General features: G+C 32.3%; 2 protein-coding genes across 9 annotated transcripts in view; one reads left to right on the forward strand and one right to left on the reverse strand.

Moving 5' to 3' along the window:
• Positions 1–3710: 3710 nt before the first annotated feature.
• On the reverse strand, positions 3711–4415 carry LOC658268 (cellular FABP-like protein). The gene is made up of 4 exons (XM_964669.4): positions 4257–4415; positions 4026–4198; positions 3873–3977; positions 3711–3818 (listed from the first exon to the last, which is right to left on the reverse strand). Exons 1-4 carry the CDS (start codon positions 4324–4326, stop codon positions 3762–3764), a joined length of 405 nt encoding a protein of 134 aa, XP_969762.1. The 5' UTR covers positions 4327–4415; the 3' UTR covers positions 3711–3761.
• Positions 4416–7635: 3220 nt separating this feature from the next.
• Positions 7636–12576, forward strand: part of mub (mushroom-body expressed) — a 63438-nt gene continuing 58497 nt past the window's right edge. For 2 of the 8 annotated variants that reach the window (XM_064356049.1, XM_064356052.1), the window contains exons 1-2: positions 7644–8019; positions 8073–8114. The gene's annotated coding sequence lies outside the window, so the exon portion shown is untranslated. Of the gene's footprint in view, positions 8020–8072; positions 8115–12576 lie in introns of all 8 variants that reach the window. The other 6 variants (XM_064356051.1, XM_064356048.1, XM_064356047.1 and 3 more) reach the window with 5 other exon arrangements.

The raw sequence follows: 12576 nt of genomic DNA on the forward strand, positions 1-12576 counted from the left end.
CAGTTAATACCCGTACACAACCCGTATAAATTAAATTGATTTGTTTTACATCCCACTAACTAGAAAGTTATAGGGTAAATGTAAAACGATTCCACCTGCTCTCCATAAACCTTACATCTCAAATATGATTTATGGCCCTATAAATTAGGTCTTTATGTGCAAAATTGAATAAAACACCGAAAACACCATAATGTTCCGAAATCGAAGTGTGGTTTATCATCTGATAATGAAAGGACAAGGTTTTCCTCTCAATTTTATTAGCCAGATGATCGAGTGCATGTTCTCAAACTTTTCTCCAACTGGATTCCAATCGTAAGACGTGCACTTGGAAACTTTCATTTGCCGAACCCGGGCCCATTCAAGCGCTAATATGCAAACAAAATGCCCATTACTCAATGTTATTGAGCGAAAATACAGACTTTTCGCAAGAATAATATTAGTAACACTTCAAATTGATAATTATTATGACTAGATTTCTGTTACTGAAGGTATCTGTAAACTCACTTTTCAAATAAATCACACCCAAGTCAATAAGTACCAAAGTGCAAAAATAATTAAGTGGGTGTGCAACATTTTAGAGCAATTTTTCGCTAAAATTATATCTAGCCGATTAGTTGTTTGTCTAAGATAAGCATTTGTTGTTACAGATTTATTCTAGAACTTGTGGAAATTTATCTGGAAATCTGCTTTTTGGCGGTTTGCTCAATTAACACTCAAAATTGAAAGGTTTCAATGTACATGCCTACAATTTTTCTTTTTTTTGGAAAACGCGCCTAAGTGAACCGGTAGTGAGCCAATTTGGCCTCGCAACGCAATCAATTTGGAGTCTTTTAACTAAAAAGCGTAGTTGTAAGTGCTCCATAATAAAATTCATCTGTGAGCAGAAGTCCTCGTCATTTAATTACAGCGTAAAGTCAACACTTAAAAAATGCAAATAAACGGCCGTTAGTCGGGATTTCATTAAAATTTGTCGACTCATCGGGCGTGAATAAGCCGTAACAACTGTCGAAATTTATTGTGCGTGCGTACACCTAAGTGCTAATGTATGTATATGTACGGTGGTTCCTGTGTAATAAATGCTTGAATGTTTCATGAGATGCGGCTCCGGGCCCGGCCACAGCGATATAATTTCACCTATTTATTAAATTATTTACACCCTCATTTTGTCAGATTATTATAGCCGTCATACCTCATTCGTCCGTTTTGCCCTGCTGGTGTTGGCCTATCGCGAAATCCTCAGTTTGCGTTAAAGATTAAATGCAAATTTTACCGACTCAAAACTACACACTGTAACGAGGAAACTTGGCGGGAGACACGTGAGGCAAAAACGCTTTCACGTGCCTCTCCTACGGACAGGCCCTAATTGTAAGCCGATGCTAATAAAGATGAAAACCCACATTAATAGCGTGCTTGTTTTGGGATTTACTTGCCAGTCGCAAAGCTTTCAATGACCATGTTTTGGCAAATAAGCCCCGAAACCAATTATCCTCATCTATATTAATTCTAATAGCCCACTTCTTAAGTCACAGCTTTAAAACAGAGAAGTCCTTTTTTTACTATAAATCTAAATCTGAACTGAAAATAAAAGAAGCTTAATTTTGGATTGCGATGTTGTTATTCAATGCAACTCTGGTTTTCTGATTCGCATATTTCTAGAGTCGGCTGCATATTTTGGCAACATGTGGGTCAAAATTGTTGTTTTCAAGAAAAAAATAATTGTTTGAACTATTTTTGTGAATAACACTTCCAAAAAAGACCGCCAGGTCTAATTACTCCTCAAGAGGTTTATTTTTCAACGTTCTGTAAATAAGTTTGGTGCTTCAGTGAGAAAATCTTGCATAAATTCGGTACTATTTTTTCTCAACACCGGAACTTTGCTCCAAACTTTTTACATTTTGAAGAAAACTTTTCACAATGCTCTAGAATCAGTTTGGTAAAATGTGGTCAGAAATTAAAATTTGCTAAGTCATTTCATGAATGAATGTTTTTATAAAATACAATCGTGAGTGTTTGTGGTTGTAAATGTGGTAACAAATAAATTCCAAACTAAAAAACGAAAAAAAAAGTGTTTTGTTACATTAAGTAAGGCATCATTAACTACAAATAATAAATTAGATAGTTTACAATTACCTACCTTAATAAACAAAAATTAATTTGTTGGTACACATATTTTGTACAAATAAATAAATTTTATTTATTTTATTCAATGTACATTTTTTGAATAACCATAAATAGTTTAAATTTTGACGAAAATTTTGCATATTTTGCCTCTACAAGCTCCATATCTTGTTTATAATTAAATTTTTTCTTTATAATAGATTATAGCTGTGTTTTTGCTACACAGAGCAGAATGTTCCCATTATCAAAAAAAACATCAAAGTAATTTTTTTTAATGGAACACCCTAAATTTTATTGCATTTTTAAACGCAGCTATTGATACTAATGATTTTAATTTAAATTTATTTTGATCGATTCTGCTTAGTTTTTTAAATAATTTGTTATTTTTTGACAAAATCACGTTTTATTTGAAAAAAAAAATACATAAAAACGAAGAATTGTACAAAAGTAAGACTTTTACCAGTTTAAAGGGAAAAATTTAAACTTAAATCTGTTCAAGTTCTTTAGCGTATTATAATTAGGATTATGGAAAAATAAGAAGTTTGTTAAAATTTGATTAACCTGAAAAAGTTAAATGGAACACTCTTTTTTGGTCTAAAATTAATAAATAACGAAAAAGATATTTGACTTTAAAAGTTAATTTTAGCAACAATGCACATTATTAGTAAGCATGGTTACTAAACCATGGTCTACTAAGGACCATTTGTTAGAGTTCATAATTTTAAAAATTTTGCAAAAATATTGAAATTTTAATTATTTCATTGTAATAAATAACGAATAATGGCCTAAGGATAACGCCAAAGTTATTATTACCTGAAAATTTCATATTCGAATATTGAAACAATAATTAATATTTTTTTTTAAGTTTAAAGTTAAATATTTTTTGAATAATCAGCAAGAAACACTTAACTGTTAATGTTTTTAGATAGACAATTTAAAGATCTTTTGATGCAAAAATAAAAAAGGGTATTTCATATAATTTTTTTAAGTTATTCAACTTGCAACAAATCTCTTCTTCTTTTTATCTTCTTGACTGCAATATACTAAAAATATATATTTTTTAAGTTTGAACTTTCTTCTTTAAAGTGGTGAAAATCCTACTTTCCAAAGATTCTTAATGATTTAGCGTGTTTTCGTTAAAAAACAACTTATTTTTATATTATTTATCTTAGAAATATCAGTATTAAAAGCTATATTCATAAATACAAAAAAATATTGGAAAAAACATAAGTTTGCATTGTAGCTCATTTCGGAAACACTCTGTCTAATTGAATAATTTTAGATGAGTCAGGGACTTATTATCTCCGGCTTTCGTAAAAAAATAATTTTCTAACATTTAAAGATCAATAATAGACTTTTTCGCATCGCTACGCATAGTTTGTCCAAATTGTTGTGCATATTTTCCACCCTCTATTAATAATATATAATGAATACTCTTGATTGTTACTGTATTTGAGTAATAAACTTTATTACTGTTGTTAATTCTCTGTAAGATAAAAGCACTATCTAAACCAAGCGAATTATTGTCGCTTAATACTGGGTTGTAAGAAAGGGAAATATGTAAAGACAGTAGGTTTTCAAAAATAGACGGATTATTTTCAAAATTTATTTATTATGAACAGAAATTAACATTGTTATCACATTTAAACTCTCTTGTAGTGCCTCTTTCCAGCGGGAGCCGAGGCGTCGGCGTTCAAAGTCTGCAAGTAAATTTATTTAGGTTCGAACGCTTCACTCGTAAAAATTTAACATACCACAACGAGTCCGCTGTCGGAGAATTTGTAGACCCTGCTGCCAACTTTGCCGCTGGGAGCTTTGGAGGTGATTGTCAAGGTGTCTCCTTCCAGCTTGGCCGTGCTCTAAAAGCCGGCGTTATTTCGCTGAAAAAACAGCGATTTAATACTCACTTTGAGGGTAAAGTTATTAGGCATCGGTTCGTCTACTTCCTCGCCCAATATAAGAGTCGACGAGGCATTCTCGACTCCGGAGTCGCTGTTCAATGAAATTTTCTTCCCATCAACGACCACTTGAAGTTTGGGTTTGAGCGAGTCAGCTAGTTTGGCTTTGTCTTCGGGAATGCCTACGGAAGCAAATTCATCAATGCAAAACCACACCACGATTTTTATTTAGTCATTTACCCAAAGCCATCAAATATTCGGCGAACTTTTCGTTCTTTTCGAGTTGGTAGGTACCGGCGATTTGAACCATGGCTGTGCTGTGCTATTCCAAAACTGAACTGCGGAGGTGTGGGTTTGGGGCCACTTTTATAGCGGACGAGAGGTGATTTTTGACCGAAATAAAGATAAAGATAAGGTATTTTTGTACCTTATCTCGTACTCGTATAATGCACCGTGTGGATATTGCAGAAACTGTTATGTAATGTTTGATGCAAACGGTTATTGATTTCGGCAAATATTCGCTCATTAATGCCAAATTACGAGGAACGCGCCTGCTTATGCATTGTCCGGTAATGGGAATTTTATGTTACGCAGCGGACACCAAAAAAATGGATGAAATATAAATCATGTTTTCTTTTTTACTATAATTTAACTAATTAATGTTTAAATGGTCCGAGGTTAAGCTAAATATTTAGTAATGTGTTCCAATATTTCCCATAATACACTCGCTGAACAATATAAATTATTATTGCATTACTTCAGCTTCTAACCGAAGTAATTAATTAAATATCGTATCCCGGCCTACCAGCCTAATGTAGTATTGATTTTGCAGAATTCTGATTGATTGGTGTTTTATTAAGTTGAAAATAATGACACTCGTGGGATATTGACTGCCTATCTGTTTAAATTTAAAATTCGGGAAGATGAATAGTACAAAAAATAGAACAATTTTCGGTGAAATCAATCATTTTTATCACCATATGGAACAGTGATTTTATCTTAAAGTAAACCTTGTATTGTGTACTTTTGCACATGATTAGAGATACAGCAAATCGGGGAAATCAAAGAAAATAAACACACAATTTTAATGAGTTTACTTAAACACATTACTGGCTTTCGCATATTTGTGTGCAGAATTTGTCAATATTGAAATAACGGCAATAATAATTGCAGTGTTACATCACCATAAGGATCTGTTTGATTTTTTATCGTTCTCCACGTTGCTTGATAACAAGTACTGTTGGAAATTTTTGATAACTACTATCGTTTTATCCAAATATACTGGTTCTTTGTTTATCTAATACGCCTCTATTGCCAGTAATAAAATCAATAGAGAACTGAACAGCTTATCAAAAATTGCAACTTGAACCTTGAAAGTGACTAATGGTTTGTACCTCAACAAGTGGCAAGTTTGTCTGTATGGCATGATGCGGGGGCAATAACATTTTGGGTCAAAGTTCTATCAGTTATCTCATCTTTTGCGGTATCATACGTACTTCAGTTAATTTAACGTAATTAGTTAATTACCATTGACGCTTTTGTGTCATAAGATAATAAATCTTTCTAAACAATGTACCTACTTGTAATTTCTTTAAAATAAAGAAGTTGGTAAAAAGTTGCAACTGCGAAAGCAAGTGAAAGAAGTCTTGTTATAATGGCAAAATATACTGCGTTTTTTTCATTTTATTTTAATCCTTATCTTACATAATCTAAAGTAAGTTTTGAAGTAAATTTTGTAAAGTGTCAGTGTGGAGTAAGAACGAAGTCAACATTTGCTTTTCATGACAAGAGACGAACTGAAATATTTAGTGAATGATTCGTTCCAGGAAATTTAATTTAGCTTCACATCTATCCATAAACTTGACATTACATTCAAATTATCTTTAGTAAATACCTTAGCTACGAAATGTTGTGTAGGTATACAGAGTGTCTATTTTTCGAACTCTATCAGGGTGACCTCAGTTAATAAAGAAATATTCAAGATCGTGCATTTTTATGCTGAATAATTATCTGAAAAAAAATTTGCTGTGTAATTTTCAGTTTCTAAAATATTGAGAAAAATCGAAAAAAATTTATTTTTGTTTTAATTTTTTTAGCAAAAACCAAAAGAACTAGACGTATTTAATGACATTATTCAGACACTTTTTTACAAGAAATATAAATCTGTCATTGCTTTTTCCAAGATTTTCTTCATGTCAAAATTACAACACCCAACTTTGGTTTTTCTCACGGACGCCAAATAAGATACTTGCATTTTTGAAAAGTCTTTTTGTTTCTAAATACAACGATGTATCATATGATGTGATCGGACTAAAATTTAGAAACAAAAAACCTTCTTGCAAAGTGTGCTTTGGAAAAAAACGCCAAAAATTTTGTTTAACAAACTAAATTTTCACAGTTCTATTAAATATGCGAACAGAATTTCTAGCTTATCATGTAGTTTGATTTTTAAATAACCTTCCAGACCTAAATTTAGTTGCACCTCCAAAATCTAGTTTGTTTGAAAACAAAATTGTTGGCGTCTTTTCCAAAGCACTCTTCGCAAAAATGTTTTTTCTCCATTTTGGTCACCACGTACGATTCCATCATATCATGATACATCGTTGTAATCATGAATAAAAATACTTTTCAAAAATACAAAAAGCGAAAATGGCTGCCATAATGAAAACTAAAGTTGAGTGTTGTAACTCTGACATCAAGAACGCCTTGGAAAATACGATAATAGATTTAGATTCCTTATAAAAAAGTGCATATCTTAATTAAAAACGGATAGTTCTTTTGATTTTTGTTTGAAAAAATAAAAACGAAAATTACTAATTTCTGCTTTTTTTTAATAATTCAAAAACTAAAACTGACATCAATTTTTTTTGGATAATTGCTTAGAATAAATTTGCGCATCTCCATAGTGGACACCTGTATACACGTTGTAAAACTAATTTGTTATAAATTAGCTTGCTGAACATTTTTTTTTTGGTGAAATTCTTTTATAACAAATTTTATTAGAGTAATACATTAAAAGCTGAATCCGGTCCGACTCTTGGTTTTGGGTTTGTTTTCGAGTCAGTTAATGGAAAGTGAATTAAATAATTTAATTTAGAACTCATTCTGGAGCCTCCAAAGTACAATTGGCAACAGTATCACTGCTTTTTTGACCAAAATATTGGGTATGAGTGGCGTAATAATTTTTGTGTAAAAACTTCCTTATTTAATTAAGTGAGCAGCAGTGTATGGGGAGCTTTGATGATGTTCGTCATCCGTCAGGTGCAGCTTTGAAGCGCTGCTGAAGTAAAAGTCGTTGGTTTTTATTGTGAAAGTTGAGCGCTTCCGGTATCTAATTGTTCATGTTTGTGTAAAGTATGTAGTCTATAAAGCGGGAAAAATAAGGTCGAACGTGCAAGGCGTAATAAGCTCATAAAATCGTCTGCATAATTCAGAGGGTGATTTGTGCCGTCGTCCGTCATCGAATAAACAATCCGAGCTCGCTTCGGCTCGCATCCACCCTTTTTAGCGAATCTTAGTGCGGCAATAATAATAAAAACTAATGACTGTGGTATGGTTTTATTTGTGCAGCGAGCGTGGCGATGCCTTGTTACATAAAAAACGGGCCAGTTGTTGGGATATGTAGTTCAGTCGTGCCTTTGATATTTTCGACGTGATGTCGATGGAAAAGGACGGTGCTATCAGCAGGAAGGACGGCGCAGGCAGCATCCCTCGGTTCGCGAATCTCGCTCAGTCCTCTCTGGGCATTGCTTCTGTGCGGTTCTTTGCTCGGCACCCAACCTCCCTGTCCGTCAAGCCCTGTAATCTCTCCTGTACTAACGCGCTTATCCCGAGTGTCGATCAGAGTTCAGGAATTATTACTCAAACCCGCGAACTGAAACGACGCAACCACAACACATGATCTCCACGCTCAAACCAACGGAAAGAACGCGCCGATAAACACACACACGCGGCTATTCTTGATCCCGGCGGCGACGGCGGCTCTTCTGGCACCAAGTGCATGGCAAGTAACACACGCTATTTCATTCCAGGAGAGACTAACCGGCGCATTTTCAGACCTCGAGCAGCCACTGAGAACTCATCCGACGTGTCAAATAGGTAACACAATTTGCAAAAAATTTCTAACGCATGAACACGGTGTAGTCCGGCCCTGGAAAGCGCATCCTTGCACAGGATGAATCAATTTCTACCGCTGTCAGACTCAGCAGGAGATTTATTGTGGGGTCTCAACTAAATAAAGGACACGAACGCAATTTGTAGTTACTCTGTAGAAAATGCCGTTATTCTATTTATTAATTTAATTTAATAAAAATATTAAAGTTTGAATGAAACTTGGAAGCCGAAACGCCACTCAAAGTCCGACAAAGTTCCGGACTCACTTATTAGTAAGAACGTCTATTTTTTGCAATAAACAATAAAAGAATGTTACAAATATTACAAATACAATGATTTATGATTGAAAAAATGGTTATCTTCTATGATGGATGATTTTTTTAATATATTCTTATTATTCCCACCTGCCACCAGTGTACAAATGTAAAAATTAATTACGAAAATTAATTAATACAGCTGGCTGAAGTAGTAAAACAATAAATCATACTTGTCTTTAAATCAGCGTACAATGAAAAAAGGAGGTATTTCTTCTAATGGGTACATTGTCTTGCATGTGTATTCACTACAGACCAGATTATTAGGAAGTTAAAAATCCTAAAAATTTGTCAAAAACAGAAATCTGGTAATTTCGGATACATTTTAATAAACTTCTACTACAGAAAGTAGTTTTGTGAGGGAATTTTTCGAAACAATTGAGTTTTTGCTAAAAAACTTACGAACTGTTTGTTGAAGACGAACTAATTTTATTAGAGTATGTATATTTTCAAAAATTAAAAAGAAACTTTAAAGCTGAGAAACTATAAAAACATAAAAAACTAAAAAATATTGAGACTGAAATTCTGAAGAATTAAGCGACTAAAAAACTGAGAAACAGAAAAAACTATGGAACTGGAAAAGAGAAACACAAATAAACTGAAACCTTAGATTCTGAATAAAAAAACTAAGACAGTGAAAATCTAAAAAAATTAAAACTGGAGTACAAAAATAAAAAAAATTAAAAAAAAGAGTTATAATGAAAAATCTATGAAACTGCAAAGTAAGAACATTAATTACATAAGATATTAAAACGACGAAAATTTAAAAAATTGTGGAAATAAATAATAGGAAATTAATACTGTGATGAAAGTAAGAAATTAAAAAGCTGAAATACTGAAAGCCTGAGAAACAAAAATCTTCAAATGTAAATTAACTATTTCGAGTTTCAAAAAAAAATTGCCTGTTGAAAAAAATTCCTTAAATCCGGTCTCTAGAATTTACGTCTCTCGGAAAGTCAGGTGTGAGCAATATTTTTAAAATTTTTTGATAACTGTGTGATCACAATAATTCCGGATGAATAATAGTAGTTTATATTAGCTGTTTCAAATCTATAAAAACGCTAACGTCGCTTTTTTTCCAAAATTAGTTGTTATAAATTATTTATGCACTTTAAAAAATTGATAGCTAATGTAATTTATAGTTTCAATGAGAGAATAATTTATAACTATTTTATCAATTTTATTTAAGATATATCAAGGAAATTATAAGGACCGAGCTAATTACAAAATTACATTTTTATTTAAAAAAATACCATTTTTTAATGTTTTACCACTCAACTGAAAAATCCCATAGAATATTGTCTGCTGATAATTTTAACCAAAAATTAATAATGCGATGGGAAAACAGAATTTTCAAGTGATTTCTCGCATTACATCAACGGCAACATTTGAAAATTAAATTTAGACCAATTAATTCTAAGGGCAGTTGGAAATATTGATATTTATTTCGTTTAATCTTTGTAGCTGTCGGTGCATGCTGTCGGATGATTAACAATCACATATTTGATATTCTAATTGCTCTTTGTACAAACGATTAATGGGCGCAGATTTAAGTAGGTGTAGAATGAAAAATATTCCGTCCCAATTACTTATTTTGACACAATATTGTGTGCTTTTTTGCAATAATATTTATTTTAAATTAGAGACATTGCGGTCGTATTAGTAACGGTAATTGGCTCTCACACTGTGACTAAATGTTACCGAAAGGTCAGAGTTACATTTTTAATGAGGTTTATTGGAGCGTGGATTTTTTCAGGAGAGCAAATATAATTTTCCCTACAAAAAATGTATCTATATTTATCCTGCTCTCAGTGCATACATTATAAATCAATAGCACTCGTAGCTATTGCAGTTTTTTCCGGGTAAAAGCTATACGTTCTCTGATGCTTTCAATGTTGTTTAATGCATTTTGCATTATGGACCAATACTTGCATTCAACTTTATTTTAACCAGATCGAAAATATCGGTGCTTTTCTAACCCGAAATTAAAAATATTGTGGTCCAAATACCGGGCAAAACCGCGCCGCCATTGACTTTACATAATAACAACTCTTTTATTTACTGCGAGATTAAAATAAAAACATTTTCGATCAGGAGCCAAACATTGCAAAACTGTCTCGCTGCGTTTAATTAAAACGCTCGCCCCAATAAAAATCTCAAAATCGGCATTCTGTTATGATTGACGCTATTGATGAGTGCAATTGATCAAATGGCCGTATCAGGCGTGTGAAGTTTTGCCTTATTAATGCGACCTATGATTTGCACTTCCCGTTTTAGTTATGCGACAATGTTAACTGTTCTGGGATGCAGTTAGTCTGTCCGTGCGGTTATTTGCACCATCGTTTATTATTTGTTTTGCTATGATATTTGTCCCCCGTTATATTGCTGCCAGCGACTCTAATTTACAACGTAAACAGACGGCTCAGGAGGGGATTCGCTATTTTTTCAACCGATGATTCGCTAAATCAAAAAATACATAAAACATGAAGCCCACTCACAAACTTTAAATAATTAAATTAAAATAAACCAATTTTTTTGCTGTTATTGCAGGAAAAAGCCAAGTGAATGAAACAAAGGCGATGATGAATTGTGCCATTATTTGTAATATTTATAGTCCGTGATATGTAAAGCAGATTTATAAAATTGTTAACAATTATTTATTGTTGGCAGTTGCTCTGATTTAAATCCCGTAATAAAAATTCCCCACTTTGTATAATTCTGTTTGTTTTGGAGTTGGGGTTTGAGCATCTGTACCGTTATTTTGATTACATTAATTTGATTATTTGCGGCTTCGAACAAACATACCTACACAAAAATGTAGCCAAAACATCAAAAGCTCGTTTCATCATGGTTGCGCAAAAAAAATTAACTTAATAAATAAATTAACGAATTAACCACGGTTGTAATGCTGTGATAACAAAGTTAATGCTAGTCGGTCACAGGAACGTTTAAAGAGAAAATACAGGTGTTTTACAGCTTTGTTTAGGATCTGTAACCGGCGTTCAAAGACAACAATCCGCAATTAACAATTAATTGTGAGAATGGGATTAAAGTGAAAATGTGATTATCTTGTATGTGTTGTAGTTAGTTATTTAAACGTGCGTTGCTATTTTATCCTTCGGTTTTCCTGAAAATTAGAATAATTTTACAAACAACGATAACATCTCGGAGATAAGCAAAGACAGTTTCACTGCTTTTCATCTTAGGTCTGAGCTATTTTGGGTTAAATTGGGTAATTAGAGCACATTTCAAAATGCCCTGCAATATTTATTCTTGACTTTGGTTGAAAGTTAACAATAAATATCAATAGTGTTCAGTAGATTCAAAATAATATTTTGCTTCTATCACGAGTATAAATAGCCTAATCACCCAATATAAATTTCATTTAGGTATTATCCATTAAATTTTAATTGCATAAATATTTATACGACCATTATTAATTTGCACCTGCGCATAAATTGTATCTTGTTTTGTTTCGCTATCATATTAGTTGTTAAAATTACTGGATAAGTCTGATAACTTGGTGTACTATGTTAAAAAGTTAGGATAATGCTTGGAGGTAACTAAATTATTTTTTTAAGTGAGTTAAGAAGTTTTAATTTGTTTCGCTTTTTCAAATCGTTGAATCTCATCAACCACTAGTTTATTTTCCTCTTATTCACTAAATTTTAATTAAGGATGGGGTTCCAGTTTCTCGGCACGTTTCTCGCTTCTATAACAAGTTAATTTTAATTATCCGCCTGTTAAAGGGGATTTTTTCTTACATCGAGTGTTTTAACAAATACAAACAGGTGTAGGTATTTTTTAATTAGTTAATACAAGAGATAGGCGAAATCCAAAACTCACTGTAAACATAATTAACGTACAAAGAAGTTCGAACTAACTTATTAACAAATGACGAAGAAGACAAAGCAAATTAAAAACGACTTGTTATACTGATAATGATGAAAGTTTTCGTTACAAAGCGTTATACCATTATCATCTTTGACGTTTAAGATTAATTTTTTAAGATTAAACTGTCTGAAATAATGAATCCTGTAGAATTTTTATTCCTCAAGATAAAAATCCTATTATTAGTAATAATACATTTTAAGTCGTTTTAATTAGTCCTCGTACATTTTCCACGGTTAGTT

Source organism: Tribolium castaneum, chromosome 4, assembly GCF_031307605.1.
Source record: "Tribolium castaneum strain GA2 chromosome 4, icTriCast1.1, whole genome shotgun sequence".
In the NCBI taxonomy this organism is placed as follows: domain Eukaryota; kingdom Metazoa; phylum Arthropoda; class Insecta; order Coleoptera; family Tenebrionidae; genus Tribolium; species Tribolium castaneum.

What these genes read in the sequence shown, in the direction of transcription:
- LOC658268 (XM_964669.4), bottom strand. Translation starts at nt 4,326, where the DNA reads ATGGTTCAAATCGCCGGTACCTACCAACTCGAAAAGAACGAAAAGTTC. An exon ending in CGAATATTTGATGGCTTTGG is followed by an intron (nt 4,199 to 4,256) that starts GTAAATGACTAA and finishes TTGCTTCCGTAG; the next exon opens with GCATTCCCGAAGACAAAGCC. An exon ending in CTAATAACTTTACCCTCAAA is followed by an intron (nt 3,978 to 4,025) that starts GTGAGTATTAAA and finishes GCCGGCTTTTAG; the next exon opens with AGCACGGCCAAGCTGGAAGG.